This window comes from Ictalurus punctatus, chromosome 8 (genome assembly GCF_001660625.3).
Source record: "Ictalurus punctatus breed USDA103 chromosome 8, Coco_2.0, whole genome shotgun sequence".
Classification (NCBI taxonomy): domain Eukaryota; kingdom Metazoa; phylum Chordata; class Actinopteri; order Siluriformes; family Ictaluridae; genus Ictalurus; species Ictalurus punctatus.
In genome coordinates this window covers 12540841-12560659 of record NC_030423.2, presented here as the reverse complement: position 1 = coordinate 12560659, position 19819 = coordinate 12540841, and the positions used below count along the sequence as shown (strand labels likewise).

General features: G+C 39.7%; 1 protein-coding gene across 1 annotated transcript; it reads left to right on the top strand.

Moving 5' to 3' along the window:
• The first annotated feature begins 7248 nt into the window (after positions 1–7248).
• tgfb5 (transforming growth factor, beta 5) lies at positions 7249–15198 on the top strand. The gene is made up of 7 exons (XM_017474250.3): positions 7249–8223; positions 11052–11215; positions 11395–11527; positions 11957–12067; positions 12217–12394; positions 14225–14378; positions 14513–15198. Exons 1-7 carry the CDS (start codon positions 7875–7877, stop codon positions 14669–14671), a joined length of 1248 nt encoding a protein of 415 aa, XP_017329739.1. The 5' UTR covers positions 7249–7874; the 3' UTR covers positions 14672–15198.
• The last annotated feature ends 4621 nt before the right edge of the window (positions 15199–19819 follow it).

Sequence of the window (19819 nt, the reverse complement as noted above, 5' to 3'; positions counted from 1 at the left end):
GCTGGAGCACTGGCTCTGAAATCACTCGCTCTCGCTCTCGCGCTCTCTCTCTCTCTCTCACACACACACACACACACACACACACACACACACACACACACACACACACACACACACACACACACACACACACACACACACACAGACAGAGGGCGAGAGAAACCATATTCTCAACATAACATTTCCTTTCCCAAAATAGACTGCCATACATCTAAACCTCCGTTTTAAAATATATATATACCCAAAGCCTGGTATAGATTGCAAAGACAAACATGTTTATGGGAAAATCTAAACAAACTGCATAGGCAGTTGTCTGGTGCTGGACTGGTTTAAATGCTCAGGGTGGCAGATGAGAATGAGAGAGGAAAACGTTACAGGCCAGCGAGAGACAGCTCTTGGAATGACTTTTGTAAGGGCCCTGGCAAGCCAGGCTGTGGGGATAAGTGCCGGGTGCGCTTAGTGAAGGGGGTATTTAGAGCCAAGAGGACAAACACATGATGGTAGTTTAGTGAGGAGTCTCACCACAGGGCCGGCAAAGCTTCCCTAATTTCTACCTCTGAGGGCCTACAGCTCAGCCCCACCTAACACTGCTTCTCTACACCCACAGCACTGATGTCTGCATCTGCACACTTTTTTTTTTTTGTTCTATTTTGCCCAGAGAATCAATCCTAATCTGCTCTTTATTTTATATATGCAGTCTAAGAGGGGCTAGAAATGGCAAACTTCTAACCTTCATAAAATTTAGAAGTTACTAAAGACAAAAATTTGCCTCTTTTTTTTCCCCTATAAACCAAGTGTAAGCTTAAATTTTAATTAATTTAAATTTAACGTATAATATAATGTGTAAAATGGTGTTGAAATAATAAATATTGTCTAAACTTAAGACTATGGTTTTAATCATTTTAAGTGCAAAAATATGAAGAGACACTTACTGGGCTTTAGCAGTTTAATCAGATTAAGCAATTAAACTATACAGTGATTTAAAAAATAAATTGTAATTCCAGGATTACATAGGTGGGTTGATCTTTTGTAAAACTGCTATGCAGACTGTGGAGTGAGGAATTTAGCTTACACCTACACAACATTTTGAGGTCTTCATTTTATCCCATTAGTAAACAAATATAAATATTGTTATCTTTGCTATTTTGACTGGTTTGAGCTGAGAACCTTAGGAAATGTCTGAAGAAATGAATTCTCTGTCTAAGTGGTAGCATGCAGAAACCCACAACTTGATTAATAATTATTTTATGAGTGTATTTGGTTGAGAAAACATTGCTGAGGTAAAAGTTGATACCTGTGATTTCCAGACTATCTGAACAAATCTAAATTTCATTCCACTTTCATTAAAAGTCACACTCTTGAACACTGGTCTAATGCACTGTATGAAAACAAACATCTCAAGAATCTTACTTAATTTGAAAATATTTTGCTCCACCATTAATGCCTTTTGCCTTCTATAGCAAAACTGATATAGAAAAATTAGGTTACTTTTAGCACTGTATTATAAGTAAGTCTAAGTCAGTCAACTTTTTATATTTTACACAAGATCATCAAAACATCCTTCAGAAATAAGGAGTTACAGTCGAAATATAATGCAGTTACAGTCAAAATATTGTGTACCATATATCATTTTATAAAAACATTTCAAAAATAGTAACACGTGTAGTTTGTTGTTTTATATGGCAACCCTGGTGCTCGTGTCATGAGGATGAAAATAAATGTACACAGGCACTTAACCGCCACAATGTCAGGAAATATATTGTAAATTATAATTAACTGTGAATTTATTCCTTGCTGCCCATAGGCATTTCATTTCAAAAATGTCCAATCCAGCCCAATTTGACTACACTTTCATTAAGTGTCCACAAAAAGCCTATGAATATGACTTCCATCTGAACCAAGCCTGGCCTGGTTTACTCTGTGGTTTGGAAAGCTTGTAGGAAGGAAGTAGGAAGGAGTGTATGAAAGTTGTCCGTGGATTTGATAGACGGACTATGACATCTGAGCGTGAACCTCACCTAGTCTAAATCTGGAGCATTCTGAAACTGAAATTAAAAGAAATGTTTTATGAGAAAATTTCCAGACTTGAATGAGTTTATGAACTTACAGACATCCACTAACCTCAAAATAATCATTGTGCTTTGCACCGAAGATGCACTCTTGGCGGAAATGGGTGGTTTTGCATGGTTTGTCCTACGTAAAGGTTCAGTGTAAAATAAATAAATAAATAAATAAATAAATAAATAAATAAAAAATCCTGCAACATTGTTTCCCTTTGAGGAAGGGCGGCTGGACAATAGGGGACTCCAGGGCACCACCCCCTTCAGGTTATCCAGAGAATAAGGCTACTTAAACATGTTAAACATAAATTAAATATATATTGCAAAATAATTATATAATAAAATTATTTAGTCGTACTATTCGCCAGGTATTTATAAATAGTAGGTTATTTATTTATAAATAGGTATTTTATAAATAGTATTTTTTAAAATATCAAAAATCAGAATTGTATTTCGTTCATACAGTATCTGTGTGCAGGGCGCCGGTCAAAACTTTTGAAAAGCAGGTGACTTGAGGCTGCTCTCTAATTGGCTTGCTTCAGATTGTCCTCAGAGCACAGCTCTTTGCGTCCCAGACACGCCCACTTTTGTTGTTAGCGAATCAATATTGTTTTTATATTTTTTGACCTCGTGTGATTGGACCATTCTCAACGACTCTCTTTCCCCCTCCGTCAGTGCACTGGCACTGCAAGAGATCGTTAATAACGTAGAAGTAGGCACAACATTTCTTCCACATGAAAGAAAATTTTGTTTTATCTTCACAAAAAAAAAAAAAAACATTTCACGAGGCTTTCAAATGAATTTGAAAAAAAGGATAAAGGAGCTTGGACCACATCAACCCAACTTACACATTCAGCAGCAGTCAAGCGATAGTGGAGGAGCTTACACCCGGGGTTTCTCCGGCACTTGTTATGGCAAACGGAGTTGACTAGCTGGATATAAGTAATGTATTTTATTGTTTTCCTCGTTTGCTGTTTCAAAGTCCTGACACCGGAGCGTTGTGGACAACAATGGGGGTATTAGACTTTATGAAATAAGGCAAACGACATGAAAGTAGCTGCAGACATCTTGACAATGCTATGAGAGTTTTTTGGGAAGCTTAGCATTGCTGAACGGTTAGATGACGGCTACATGATAAGCATTAGAAGGCAAGGGCAAAATTTATTTTCAAGTAGTGCTCCTGACCATTATTTAGGCAACATTACAGTGTGTGTTTTTTAAAAAATGATTACAGTTTGATTAAATTTGAGTGGTTACCTTGATTATTACTGATAATAAACCCACATTAAACTCATTCACTGATTTGTAGTATCTTATTGCATGCTTTAAAAGTTGGATTTTTCCATTTTTAGCTAAGCAGTGGTGATAGATTGTTATATCACCTGTTAAATGGCTATTTAACAATTACATTCAGTCCCGCATTACTAACGGTGTAATTTTCACTTTGTTTGCGCCGTCCCCAAAATTTTCAGTACCAGCCGCCACTGGGAAGAACCATTTACTATCTGAAGAACTCCCAAGGACCCCCTTTTACATAAAGTGTATGAATGTATTGTAGTTACTATAAGTAATGGAAACTTGATCAACAATTAGCATCAATTAGCAAACCACAAGCCAAAACCAGCGCTTAACAAAACATCATTAAGTAGTAGCATCTGTGCACAAAGAATTTCTTTCAAGGATAAATAAGAGCGGTGACATGTTTCAACATTGGGGAACTCGATAAGTAAATCCCGCTGGAGACCCCCACCAAATACCCTTCACATTATTCCATTACCACAATGATTTTACTGGATTTCACATGTAATAATTGTCCAAAGCTTGAAATGATTTACACAGCCTTTAATTCAGCTGTCATTCTAGATCATCAGATATCACTGAATTGAACTACCTCACCCTTGTGGTCTCGGGCACCTTCATTTTTATGATCTTAACAAATAGTTGATCAGTGAAGTTCCATCTTGGGCTGGATGGTGGGTATTTCTTGGGAGTGAGAATCAGGGAAAGTAGCATGCTTATTGGTCCAGATGTTCAATTAGACTCGTTTTTTTTGTCTAAAAAGTTTGGGCAAACTAGATGTTGGCAAACATGGACTAATTGTGTTTAAACACGGCAGTAAAAAGAGAATGACAATTACACTGTGCTGTGATGTCTTTTTACCACCAAACTAGAAAAGGAGAACAATATAAATTATTTTTTATTAGGATATTGAGCTCGGCATGGTGACTTTGTCATGGTCGTGTATTTCCTTGGGTTTCCAGTGTTTTCTTTCTCTCTTGTTTCATTTTTTTTTGTGTGTCCCTGGGTGTGGCGCTCCAGATCTTGCACTTCTTGAGTGATTGCATCATTGGACTCACCTGCTTCTCATCAACTCGCCAATCAGCACTGTTTATAAACCCTGTGTTCAGCCACTTATCACCAGATTGTCCCTGCTTCCGGTGCGGTTTCCTACTCATGCTGCCTGTCTGCTCACTTCTTGCTATGCCCAACACCCTTTGCCTTTCCTGTGGTTCACCGCTTCAGCACTCCGACCCGAGTGTGAGACCTGGCCTCGACAACACTCAAGCCCACTCACTCTCAGCTTCGTTCCCCATAACCCATGGTGCACAGACCGAGCAACCAACATCCATGCTGTGGACCAAAGCTCAATTCCTGACCTCAACCACACAATTACCACACACCTTTCTCTCACACCCTCACATCTGCATTTGGATCCCCTTGTCCCTGTGATCATAACAGGCTTAGTGGTTAGCACATTTGCCTTGCACCTTTGGGTTGGGGGTTCAATTCCTGCCTCTGCACTGTGTGTGTGGAGCTTGCATTTCTTTTTGTTCTTCAGGGGTTTCCTCTGGATATTCTGGTTTCCTTCCCCACTCCAAAGACCTGCTTTGTAGGCTTGATTTGAAAATGGGTGTGTGAGTGTGTGTGCAATTGCACCCTACTATGGGTTTGGCACCTCATTCAGGGTGTCCCTCACCTTGTGCCTTAAGTTCTCTGGGATAGTCTACAGTCTCCCCCATGACCCTGTGAAGGAAAGTGGTATAGAAGATGGATGGATGGATGGATGGATATTGAGCTCATCCATTACCCAACCCAAATTAATCAAATTTATTTGTGGACAGTGTTTTGAGCTTGATATCTGTTTGCTAGGCAGTGCAGACTGATTGGGGGACCCAACAACTGCTTGGTTTGCTTGCTCTCAAGTTTTGCCTCTTGAGAGAGAGCAAATAAAAAAGCAATATGTAGTTTAAAAGCTAAATATATCCAAATTATTCTGGGCTCCCTGTTGAAAAAAAAAAAAACAGCCAAGCTAGTTCATGCAGGCCAGTGCTGGTCTCGTGTTGGTTTATCTGGCCAACCAGGTTTATCTGGCACTCCAGCATGGCTGTGCCAGTAAAGCTGTAAAGATCTAGCTGACTAAGCTGTCTTTTCAGCAGGGTTCAAAAAGGCAGTTTTCATTTCAACAAAGTACTTACATTTTTTTTGATCGATAACAGCAGGAGACAGCTACAGCCAACAGCTACAGGGTCCTAGTTTTGATCTCATGTTCTCCCCTGTGTTCATGTGGGTTTCCTTTGGGTTCTCCAATTTCCTCCCTTTGTCCAAAAACATGCTGGTAAGCAGATTGGCTAAGCTGACTTGCCCCAAGGAGTGAATGGTGCCCTGTGATCCAGGGGGAATTTTCCTGCCTTATGCCCAGTGTCGATTGGATAGGCTTCAGATCCACCATGACCCTGATCAGGATTAAGTGGTTACTGAAAAGTGAGTACTGTAAGTGAACAGCAGGAGAGTAGGAGAGCCAGCCCAAGTACCAACCACAACTCTGACTTTGGGTGGCATGGTTTTGCAGTGGGTAGTGTTGCTGCCTTACAGCACCAGCGTTCCTAGTTCAGTCCTTGGTTTGCAAATATTCAACTTGGGTTACAAATATTCATAGTTCATATAGTTATAAATACTTACTGTGCTATTTAACCTGGTCAGAGTCACAGAGGCTCTAAAGTCCCGGTGACACTGGATGCAATGCACAGATAAATACAGGGCATCACACACACATGTATTCAGAGTAGCAATGTAGAATAACCAGTCCACCTACTGGCATATTTTTTTAGCAGGTGGGAGGAAACCAGGGAACCCAAAGGAAATATATATATATATATATATATATATAATATATTTTTTTTCAACCCCTACTGCAAATCAGGTTTATTGTCAAAATTTACTGACTTTCAGCTGTTTGCACACTTATAATGTTGCATTTTCAGTTAAATTTGTGGAAAACACTTGAAGTATTCGTTGTGTTGAACTATTTCAATTTCTTTTGTTTGATTTGTTCATTGAAAACAGCTGAAAGTCTGTACATTTTGAAAATAAACTTTGCAATCAAAATAAATTTTGATTGCAACTGTCTGTGTGTGTGTGTGATTTTTTTTTTTCCACATAAACCTAAATGCAGCTAATAATGCTATGCTGACAAATACCTACGCCTAACTTTACACTTAGTAACCAAAACAAAACCTTTTGTCTCTTTGAATTGTTTTGTTTGTTTGTTTTTTAAGTAAAAGTTGCAGTCTTAGTATTAAGCTTTCGGCCTGAGGCCAAATTCTCTGTTATTACAGCCCTTGTGGGGATACTGAGTCCCAACCGAGATCTAAAAACATGCCCACTCACTCTCTTCCACACACAGGCACTTTTAACAACAAAATTGGTTTTATGCAATAACACATGCGTTTGTCTTACTATCCTTGTGAGGACCTTCCATTGATATAATCATTAATGCAGCTAAATTGTTCAATTTAACCTTAACCTTAACTTCAAAAACCAAAAGGAAAACTTTTGGCTCTTCTCCCCCACCTGGAGACAAACCACATGTTCCCCCAAGGTCAAATTTATCAGATATTCCCATCCTTGTGAGGACATTATCTCTCTCTCTCTCTCTCTCTCTCTCTCTCTCTCTCTCTCACACACACACACACTCACTCACTCACTCACTCACACACACACACACATTCTCTGACTGGGGCAATGCCCCTTTTGTTAAGGCAATATAACTATATAACAATTTGTAGGTGGTCGGATATAAAATTGAGCCTTTAACCTTAAAACCTACAGGCTAGGATGTTGCAAAAACAAAAAAAAAAAAAAAAAAAAAAAGAGAAACGTCCAGTGGTTCATGGGAGAGTAACATTAAAAAGAAAGTAGACCCACTAAAATAGCCTCCTCCAAAAAGCTCTGAGTCGCACCGCAAAAATCCTAAGCATTGCTTCAACACCACACTCGACCTCAGACACACTCACACACTCAGAGGATAGCATGCACTCTCTTTCTTACCACACCGGCAGCTAAAGACTTAAACCAACTATTCAGCATTGTGCTAAAATATATTACTAATATTATGCACCACTTTTTTTAATAGCATGTTTTTATAATGACGTGCTGCGTAATTCGTGCGCATTTTTACTCAAGTAATTTGTTTACCTGTAGACTGTCCGGGGGAAGGAAATGATGCAAAAGGTAATTTGGTGATCTATACATATGTTTTCATTTGGCTTTTGATTGAACTCTAACTCGATATAACACGGCTTCGGATACTATGTGTAAGTTAGCAGCACGCGGAGCAACGTGATGCATCACAGTGCGCGCGAAAGCAGATAAAACCTGCACGTGAGCGCGGCGTGGGTCAGTCACCAGGTGCAGGCGGCACACAGCGCAGCTACAGCACTGTACACTCAGAGCAGCTGAACAACCCCGGAGTCCAGCACCGAGCCGTGCACGGATTGTTTCTTCTTCTTCTTCTTCTTCTTCATTTAAACAGTCATGTGGTTCATCAATATCGCGCTGCTTATCCTAAAGTTATCGGTCTCGGCTGAGGGCTTTTCGACGTGTCAGTCTTATGACTTGGACGATCATAAGTCGAAAAGGATAGAGGCGGTGCGCGGGCAGATCCTGAGCAAGCTGCGCATCCGATCACCACCCGACCCCGCAGCCGCCCCGCAGCCGGAATCCGTGCCCTTCGAGGTCATGCTGCTCTATAACAGCACCAAGGACCTGCTGAAGGAGCGCGCGCGCCACGCCGAGTCCGCCTGCGAGCGCGAGAGCAGCGAGGAAGATTACTACGCTAAAGAGGTGCAGAGAGTGGACATGCTGCCTCAGCGCGCCGACTCCAGTGAGTACTAAACTTTCTCACTCGGTTCATGGCAAGTGACAAATTCAGAAATCACGATGACTGTTAGGGCTGGGCCATACGATCATACTCTATCAATACTGCAATCAATTACGTCACGATACGTTTTCATGGCAGTATCGTCAGTACTGATGGGAAGTTCGGATCATTTTACTTACTTAGATCTTTCAATCTTTCAGCAAAATGAACTGATATTTTTTTCGAGTCATTTCGTTAATTTCAGCAGAATATGATTAAAATGTTAGATGTTAAATTCCCATCAAACGTTGATCACATTTGGAATAAAAAATAAACTATAGGTTAATGCAGCCAAGGCCGAATTATGAGAAACAGAAATGATTCATTAATAGCTTAGCGTTAGGTCTTCAGGCTATGCAGTCTGTTAGTTCACTTAATCTCCCGATCCGAGTCATTCTTTCTTTTGTCACATCATTTGTCACGTCTGTTCCCCGTAAACAGAAATGATTAGTTCACGTCTTGAGTCTTCAGGTACGAGTCGTTCATTACGTGACCTCCCGATAGGCTGAATGTTGTGGGACTGTGACGTAATGAACTCGACTCGAAGTCGAAGATTCGAGTGATTAACTAATCATTTCTGTTTCCTGTACAGAACCGATGGGGATGTTGCAGCGCATGTGCAGTCGACACAAAATGAACGAATCACTTTCTGAGACAACTCGTTGTTCCCGAGTCATATTAAAGATTCATTCGAACGACACATCACTAATGTCAGTACTTTTATATCACTGACAGACTTCAAACAGTTGTCGATTGAACATTTCCGCTCAAATCAAATAGGTTATAATGCATTTATTATATTCTGAATTACCAAATCGTCCATTCCTATTCTAACAGTGGTGCACATTATGAGGGGTTAGGGAAGATGGTTCTGATCCCATTAATTAACTATCCCTCCCAAGATAAGTCAAGATTGGTGGATTCTTCAAAAATTACGGGTACTAAATAATTTAGTAGTAAATCCATCGATCCATTCATTTTCCGTACCGCTTATCCTACACAGGGTTGTGGGGGAGCCTGGAGCCTAGGCGGCCATCACACGGCACAATCACACAGACATTCACACACAAAAGTATTCACCCCCCTTGGCATTTTTAAATTTATTTTGTTGCCTAACAACCTGGAATAAAAATGGATTGGGGGGGGGTAACATTTGACTTACACAACATGCCTACCACTTTGAAGATGCAAAATATTTTTTATTGTGAAACAACCAAGAAATAAGACAAGAAAAACAAAACTTGAGCATGCATAACTATTCACCCTCCACTTTGTAGAGCCACCTTTCACAGCAATTACAGCTGCAAGTCTCTTGGGTTACGTCTCTATAAGCTTGGCACATCTAGCCACTGGGATTTTTTTCCCCATTCTTAAAGGGAAAACTGCTCCAGCTCCTTCAAGTTGAATGGGTTCCGCTGGTGTACAGCAATCTTTCAGAATGGGTATAATATAATTTGATATATATATATATACATATATATATATATATATATAATATATATATATACACTGAGATCATGGGATACTTAGATTTCACACAGGTTACAGGTGAACTTTATTGAACTAATTATGTGACTCCTGAAGGTAATTGGTAGCACCAGACCTTATTTACGGGCTTCATAGCAAAGGGGGTGAATACATATGCATGCACCACTTTTCCGTTTTAATTAAAATTTATTTATTTATTTTTAAACAAGTTATATTTTTTATTTCACTTCACCAATTTGGACTATTCTGTGCATGTCCATTACATGAAATCCAAATAAAAATCCATTTAAATTACAGGCTGTAATGCAACAAAATAGGAAAAATGCCAAGAGGAGTGAATACCTTTGCAAGGCACTGTACTCACACACCACAGACAATTTGGAAACACCAATCAGCCTACAACATGTGTCTTTTGACTGGGAAAGGAAACTGGAGAACTTTCAAGCTCCGCACACACAGAGCGGAGGCAGGATTCGAATCCCCAACCCCGGAGGTGCGACGCAAACATGATAACCACTAGGTCACCGTGCCAGTTTAGTAGTAAACACTACTAGAAATTTGTTTCCCCCAAACTGATCTCTTAAGAAATTAGTAATAATTCAAATTAATGAGTGGTGTGGTTGAATTTCATGGAAATTAATTAGCAAAATAAAACCTAACCGTGCTCCTAATCCTAACCTTAACCTTCATATCTTTTAAATGACTTGAGCAATGTGAATTGTTAATAATTTTCCACTCTGAGACCATGGTGATTTTTGCAGCAGTGTGAGGAAAATCACACACTGTAACAGGCCATAACATAAATTTTTTATGTATGTTTGTTTGTTTATCTGTTTATCCATTTATATATATTTTCTATTTATTGATTTATCAAGCCATACCTTGCCTCAAACTTGACTCCCAAATTGCATGCATTTATTATGAAGAGAAATGTGTCTAGGCAAAACTAGTTTTGCGAATTAGCTATCTACTTGTACATGTAATATTAATAGAACCACAGTTGTGTGTTATGACTAGTATCCTTGTGCAAACATCCTGGGGGGTGGTGGGGGGGATTTAACTGACCCCCAGAGAATGCTATTATATGATTCACAGTCTAAGTATACTGTTACTATTTGCACCCTACTTTTTTCTGATTTTGTTCAGCCAGGTCTTTGAATCCCAAATGGTTCCAATGTTTTTTTTGGGGAGGTTCATAAGGGGATGGATGTTGATTTGGAACTGTAGGTGAATTTAATTACCTTGAGGTGAACATTCTGAAAAACCACCCAGACTTTAAAAGAATGCTCCTGTTGTTTCCACAGACGTGATAAACACAGTGCCTCAGAGTCCACACTTCAGAGTGGTGAAGTTTGATGTCACCAGTGTAGACAGGAATTCTAGCACACTTGTCAAGGCAGAGTTTCGCATATACAGGGTGCAGAACACACATGCACAAGCCACGGAGCAGCGAGTGGAAATATACCAGGTAAGTTCATTCAACAATATGTGTGCATGAGCTTAGGGTTATCTCTGCAGAGTTGGTTCAATAGAATAAACAACTAGCTGCAGGATATTGAAAAGAGATGACTGTTTAGCGAATAATTAAAGTTCGATTTGAAAAGTTTTCAAGTCTATAACTGCACCTCTTGTTCTCTCTTCCTCCAGATTCTGAAATCTGACGATGTTTCAGGTTCCCATCATAGGTACATAGATTCCAGAACTGTTCAGCCAGGAGCCAAGGCGGCGTGGTTGTCTGTTGACGTCACAGAGACTGTGAAAGAGTGGATGGCTTATAAAGGTCAGAGAGTTCAAGGAGTCACACCACACAGGAAGTAGGGCTGCACCACACAGACAAAACACTATACTGAGGTTATATTGCTGCATATTGCATTTGTGCTTGAAATATGCTGGTCAGCCCTTGATCTGAAATGGATAAAGACCAGCCTGGCTTGTTTTGACCAAAATTATTTATGTTTGTTGAACCATGTGAATGCTAGAATATATCAAAACACCCACAGAGGCGTTCATTTGGATTTCTTGGTCAGCTTGATCACGAAGCTCCAGGCACGCAAAGTATATTTATAAAGATATTTTTTGAGTGTTCATTTGCATATTGCAGCATTGCTTCAGTAAAATGAACAAGCACTATATTGAAAAAGCCATGAATCATCTTGTGAATGTGATGTGACTGTGAATTCATCCTTTTCTCTCATTACCCCCCACTCAGAGAAGAACTTGGGCCTGATGCTCAGTGTTCATTGTCCATGCTGCACTTTTATTCCATCCACAAATAATATTGTGCCCAACAAGAGTGAGGAGTTGGAAGCTCGATTTGCAGGTTAGAGTCTTTCACTTCTCTTTGCTCCAATCTCATATCACCTACTTGCTATGGATTCATGTAACTCCAAATCAGAAATGGATTTAGTGGTTGTTAACAATACTAATTGTTAGAGACAGACTTTAAACAAGTTAATCTCTATTTCACAGGTGTTGATGATGACCTGATTCGCCCTAACAGGAGGCCAGGTCTGACTAAAGGCCAGATAGAGTTCAGTACTAAAACACCACACCTCATATTGACCCTGCGGCCCACAGATCGTTTGGAGAACCCCAACAAAAAGAACCGCAAGAAGAGGGCAGCTGCTGATGCTACAACATGCTCCAGGTACAATTAGTAAGGCATAAAATCAAATAATAAAAAGAAAGGTTTTAGGGACATGTAAACTTACAAATATCTGTATGTGTGTGTGATGGCATGTATGAAAGAGTCTCTGTACTGGGTTGTACTGTAAACCTTCTGGCATACAATGTACTCAGTGTTTGCGTGCAGTGACTTGCTTAGGGAGTGCCTTGTATTTAAGTATGGAAAAAATAACAGAGATGTGCATAAACCTTGTCTCTGTGCACCTTCTCATTGCTGTATAAACTGTAGACAGTTGAAACATCAGGCTTTAACCAGATTGCTTACGGAACATAATAGTGTGGAGAAAATCATCCTGCTGAGTGATTTTGGGTGGTTTATGAGCAAAATATGAAATTTCTAAGAACAAAAGTAAAATGGTCTAGGATATAGTGACTGGTGGACACAAGCATCATACGATCATTTCATATAATCCGGCAGATAACATTGTTATCTATAACATATCTATATAATAATTGTTTTTTCATTTTTCAAAAAATTTGATCTGATCATATAAAAAATATATTGAATATAGGCAAATTCAACACATTTGTCTCCTTTTTCGATTGTTTTTAAACAAATATAAGTATATTATATATTTTTTTCATTTCAAGCTATAAAAATAGTCTTCATTTGGCAGATAAATTTAGCTTATTTCAAGTATTTATTCCTAGAAAGAAGTAAAATGATCTGAAATTAGTAAATATACACTGATCAGCCATAACATTACTACCACTGACAACATACAGTATGCAGTGGTTAGTACCTACCAGAAGTGTTCCAAGGAAAGACCACTGACAACCACTGTGAACCAGTGACAAGGTCACAAGCGCCCAAGGCTCATTGATGCATGTGGGGAACAAATGCTGGCCCGTCTGGTCGGATCCCACAGATGAGCTACTGTAGCATAAATTTCTGTAAAAGTTAATGCTGGCTATGATAGAAAGGTGTCAGAACACACAGTGCATTGCAGCCTGCTATGTATGGGGCTTACAATGGGCACATGAGCATCAGAACTGCACCATGGAGCAATGGAAGAAGGTGGCCTGGTCTGTTGAATCATGTTTTCTTTTACATCATGTCGATGGCCGAGTGCATGTGTGTCGTTTACTTGGAGAAGAGATGGCACCAGGATGCACTAAGGGAAGAAGGCGAGCCGGCGGAGGCAGTGTAATGCTCTGTGCAGTGTTCTGCTGGGAAACCTTGGGTCCTGGCATTCATGTGGATGTTACTTTGACACGTACCACCTACCTAAACATCATTGCAGACCAACTACACCCCTTCATGGCAACAGTATTCCCTAATGGCAGCGGCCGGATGATGCACCCTGACATACTGCAAAAAATTGCCCAGGAATGGTTTGAGGAACATTACAAAGACATGTGACATGTGCTAGATAATCAAGTCCAGTCCATGGAGGCCCCACCTCGCATTGTACAGAACTTAATAGATCTGCGGTTTTTGTGCCAGAAACCACAGCACAACTTCAGTCTTGTTGAGTCCATGACTTGATGGGTCAGAGCTGTTTTGGTGGCACACGGGGGAACAGCAAAATATTACATGTTTGGCTGATTGGTGTACACTGTATTGTGATCGAAAGAGATTAGGTTCTAAATGCTGGATTGTGCTTTTAAAAAAAGCAAAAATAGTTTTATGAGAATCTATCAAAGCCTACCAAAGATGGATCCCAATTAGCATTTTCTGATGGAAAACAAAGTCATTTATGACCATAAGATACAGCAAGCAAAGAGGATGCACTCATTTGTCAGTTTTTAGCTATTATTAACTGTACATTCTTTGTACATTCTCCCATAGGAATGCAGATCAAGGCTGTTGCTTAAGGTCTCTGTACATCGACTTCCGTCGGGACCTAAACTGGAAATGGATCCATGAACCGAAAGGATACAAAGCAAATTTCTGTGCTGGCAACTGCCCCTACTTGTGGAGTGCAGACAATCACTATAATATGGTGTGTGAATAAAATGCTTCATATCTGGGAAGTGCTTTCTATCCAGTGTATTGTCCTATAGTTACAATAACAGGCATTTTTCTTCTAAAAGTATTCACAGAACTGCCCATTATGTCTCCCTTTGTCTTGTCCAGATTTTGCCGCTTTATAACAAAATGAATCCTGAGGCGTCTGCGTCTCCCTGCTGTGTGCCTCAGGACCTGGAGCCTCTCACTATTGTTTACTTCCTCGGTCGAACTCCACGGGTGGAGCAGCTGTCAAACATGGTGGTCAAATCCTGCAAATGCCGCTGACTGCTGGAGGTATGCGAGTAGAGATGCTGAAGAGATAGAGCGCACAGGAGAGGACGCAGGAGACACAGTAGAGTATGGACAATATCTGTGGATAGCCAGAAGAGCAAGCGAATACATCTGAGATGTTGGTGCGCATGTTTTCTTTTGTCTCAGGTTTCACTCATTTGGAGTTGATTCAGAGAGTTGCACAGCATTAATCGATAATTGCAAATAATCTAGACTTCACCAAATGAAATTGTTTCAGGTACATAATGACATTCAGTCTTATTGTCCTTCATGTTTCAAACCGTTTTGCTATCATAGTGTTTTATTCTGATGCAGCTTCATTAAAAAGAAAATATTTAAGAGATGATAGTCAAAGAACCACTAGGCATTAGAGTGTGGACCTAGTTGTGCAAGAACAGTTTACTGTAGAACTGTAGAGCAGTTGTTTTTTTTGTATTTTGATTACACAAAGTGTACATATTTTTCCAGACAGGTAAGGGTTTTATATGTTTATATACCAAATAAAAAATTAATTACACGACTCCAATTTGACACTTTTCATGTGCTAGGATTTATATTAAATGAAATAAGATATAATGAACTGAATTAGTGGGTTGGTTTCATTCATTCATTTGGAAGCAAAAAAACAGAGAAAACAGTATTAGCCTGTCATATATTATGGGGTATATATGATATTGGAGTGGCTGGCTGCACTGAAAGCTCACATTTGTGTCGTGAGCTTGGCATCCCAATGCGGTTGAGCCTTGCAGAGCTCTGGCATAAACAGGATGGAAACGATTGCCAGTGAAACACCAGATTTAAATGCCTGGCCTTCAGGGTTTGTGGTGACACAGCAGGGGAAAAAAAGACATTTGAGAAACCAGAGGCTGATATAGAGGGCGTGAAAAGCGCTCTAAGAGACCAAGCAATCTTTATACACCAACCTCAGACTCACCTATATTGCTGAATCATGTGATTTTTCTATCTGTGGGAGGCTCTCTGTTGACTTGGCCTACATCTGTTTATTTTCTTCAATCCTTTCTCAACATGCAAAGCCTCAGTTTATTCTTTAAAGCCTGAAGCTATAAGCCTTGGCATTACATGGCACTGTTTGTTTTTTAGAGGAGACGTTAAGTTTTCTTGTGCCACTCTAATGTTTATCTGTGTAGCTCTGCGGCTGCTGAGGGCGAGCTCTGGGAAATGAGAGGGTTTCTGTGTCTGGGTGCCAGAGTTAAAACAGGCAAAATGCCTCCGTCTTTCGGCCCTATGAAAACAACTTTTTATAACCCATGAAAAAGGGATGCCGAGAAAGAGAGAGGGAGTCAAGAGGGTGTTAAATGCAGTTACATAAGTGGCTCCTAAATAGGATCAACAAAATATTGCATCTAAGCAACTGCTAAGTCATCGTGAAGTACTCAGCTTATTGCTCTGTGTGTCTGTAAACAAAAGCTAACTCTACAGTTAGAGGTTCTGCAGGTCTTCAACTTTCTGTAGGTTTAAGGAAAGTTTCACAGCAAAATCAAATATAAAATATATATTTTATGTCATCTTAAATGGAATTGATCAGATGTTTTTGATGTTTTTGAATTTATTTACTTCTAATGTACAGCATATGAGCTGTATGGCATGGTGGCACAGCGGGTAGTGGCTGCACAGATCCAGGGTCCTCAATTTGATCCTGAGCTTGCGTTACTGTCTGTTTCTAATGTTCTCCCCATATATACACTCACCGTCAACTTTATTAGGACCACTTTATTAGGACCCATGGCATGGATGTTGATGCCAGATGGGCTGGTTTGAGTATGGAGATACTGCTGATCTCCGGCGATTTTCACACAACCGTCTCTATAGTTTACACAGAATGTTGCAAAAAAACAAACAAACAAACAAACAAAACATTGAGCAAGTGACAGTTCTGTGGTTGGAAACAACTTGTTGATAAGAGATGTCAGAGGAAAATGGCCAGATTGGTTTGAGGTACCAGAAAGGATATAGTAACTCATATAATCACTCTTTACAACCCTGGTGAACTGAAAAGCATCTCAGCATGCACAAAACAAGATGAATGGGCTACAACAGCAGGAGACCAAATTGGATTCCCCTCCCGTCAGCCAAGAACGGGAATCTGAGGCTATCGTGGACACAGGCTCATCGAAACTGGACAATTGAAGGTTAGAAAAAAACTTTTCTCCCCCCAGCCTTCAGCTGTCCAGTTTCATTGAGTCTTTGCATATTATACCCTCAGATTCTTGTTCTTGAATCATACATTTGGCTAAAAAGTTTCCCCTAGTTAAAGTGCTTCATGGTAACTACACACAGCAGCTACACAAAAGATCAAAAGGTTAAACAATAAAGACAATTTTTCACAGCCTTATTTACCCATATTTACCGAGGGTGCCAATATTAGTGGAGGGCAATGTGTGTCATAGCAGTGAAACCAGTGGCTGTATAGGCTTAAAGTTGAGAAAAACCCACACATTTTCTAAGAAATCTTTGTAATAAATAAATCAATCAAATTTTAGCTGTTGTGGCTCGTTGTGTTATCACTCTGAAGCATTTCATTCTTTCAGCCAAATGATTCATATCTACCTCAGATCTCAGTCCTTTCATTTGGATTACACCCCCTCTTTATTTGACCTCTCCCTCCTCCTCTCAGTCTCACTGTTAATTACAGTGCGTGAACTACTCGATCGTTAATCTTTCAAAAACAGCTTTACTGCAGCTTTCCACCTCCTCCATTATAAGCTTATTACAGCCCTAGTCAAAGGGCTATAATTGAACTTGAAGTGGATAAAAAACATTAGGCTTGAGATGAGGAAATGTGTGCTGAGGAATTTATAACCAGGGTGGTTGATATATGAGAGAGAGAGAGAGAGAGAGAGAGAGAGAGAGAGAGAGAATTTTTCCTGTATAAACATGACTTCAAAAGATGAGCATTTATTCAAAGGCAGCTGAAATGAAAAATGCCTACGTGGATGGAGATGGTTTGGCGACATCTAGCGGTAAGAGGTGAAGTCTCCTCTCTGGTGGTTAGTGGCGGTATTGCAGCAATAGAAGACTTAAAAATACCGACGCACGCAAGCACGCACGCGCACCTCTCTTTTTCCAAATATAGGTTTTAAAACGCCACGTCATTCCGCCCTCACTGCTTTCAGAGTAAACATCAACTCCGGTCCTAACAAACAGACAAGAGCCAAAACAGTTTAACTCTGAAAGAAAAAATAAATAAATAATAAATATATATATATATATATATATATATATATATATATATATATATATATATATATATATATATATATATATTAGGATCATCATTAGGCTGCTTTATTTCCTTGCTGAAAAAAATTAGAGAAGGTTGAAAAAGAGGACGCTAGTTTTAAATCATACAGGCGACTCATGGTAATGATTATTTTAATGTCAAGACTTTAAAAATTTAACTAGATATAAAAACTAAAATTTGAAATGAAATACTTGCAAGAGTAGAGCACCTACTGAGATAAATGCTACAAATCCTGAATATTCTGGATTTGTTATATAAGCGAGAAAAAGTGCGGTTCTGTTTGCGGTTCGTATACAGATGACGTCCTCCATATTTTGAGTGTTAAGCACAGGCTTGTTCTCAGTCTGACAACCCTAAAACCAATCCTGAAGAAGAATGGACTGTTTCTCAGGAAACAATTTAATAATTTAGCAGAAACGGTTCCATTTGTAAGGGAGGAGCACAGGGGCTTTGCATGGCTACAGGTGGATGCATACTAAGTACAAAGAAAGGTGACTATATGTATAGAAAGGGGATGTCTTCCTAATTCTATCCACGCTTGACCCAGAGGCCACAGAAATCTGAAGACGTAGAAGATTGAACAGATGAGCATACTTTTCCAATGGACCAAATTTTGTATGGCATGTTGATTCTTAGGACAAATTAAAGCCATTCGGTATATGCATCAATGGAGCTCTTGATGTGTTCTCAAGAGGAATACTGTGGCTGAATACATACTGTACCAGCAGTGACCCCAATGTTATAGGAGGTTATTTCTTAGAGACAGTAGGAGAACTAGGTGGATGTGCCCGTTTCATCAGGACAGCTATGGGGACGGAAAATGGCTCTATGCGAGATATGCAACGGTACCTTCGTAGCAATGATGTTTATGGGGGTGATAAAAGTTTCATTTATGGAAGAAGCACAAGTAATCAGAGAATAGAGAGCTGGTGGAGCTTTCTCCGTAAAGAGCGTGTAGACTTCTGGCTCGACCACTTTCACCGACTTAAAGATGAAGGTGATTTTGTTGGGGACTTCTTGGACCAGAACCTCCGGATAGATAGTTCTGTCTTAGCTGTACTAGAATATATTCTAGAGCTACTAGAACATATTGTATCTGTGAAGCCATATTTGTTCCAGTTTGCTCTTACAGTACCTCCTCTCCATATTGGGGAGCGTATACTTCCATGGCGAAAAGTGTCCACTTCCCTTCTGCTTCCAGGGCTTTCTGCCTCCTCCTCTGACGTCTCTGCCCTGCTCTTCACCTTAGCATGGTTCTATAAGTTTAAAAAACAATTGATTATAATCAATTTTGCTTTATTACTCTGCAGTAATTATGCTTTGTATATTCACAGTGCAATGAACAAACAAAATAAACATTGTACATGTCTTCTGTCCAAAGCAGGACTATAAACCATTTTATAAGCTAATTATCTTTGTGAATGATCATGTTTGATGTCCTATAAAAGTCTACTGACCAGGAAATTCATTTTTAGATATTGTCACACTGGAGAGATTAATACTCAATGAGTGGTTTATGGCTGCTCACAATTCTTTTGAAATTCCTCTGCCAGACCTCTACAGCATGGGGAAACACTAATAAAGCTTACTGTCTAACTTCTTCCATCCATCCATCCATCCATCTTTTATACTGCTTATCCTTCCTTCAGGGTCTCGGGGAACCTGGAGCCTATCCCCGGGAGCATGGGGCACAAGGCAAGGTACACCCTGGACAGGGTGCAACTTCTTCCATGTTATTATATTATTTTGTCTATTGATTTTTCTCCATGTCTCTCTGATGCCTGATTTTTATATATCAGTGGAATAAATCAATACATTGGTTTACCTGATACAGAAAACATATTGTTGTGTTCACTTAATACTGTTGAATGGTCAATGCC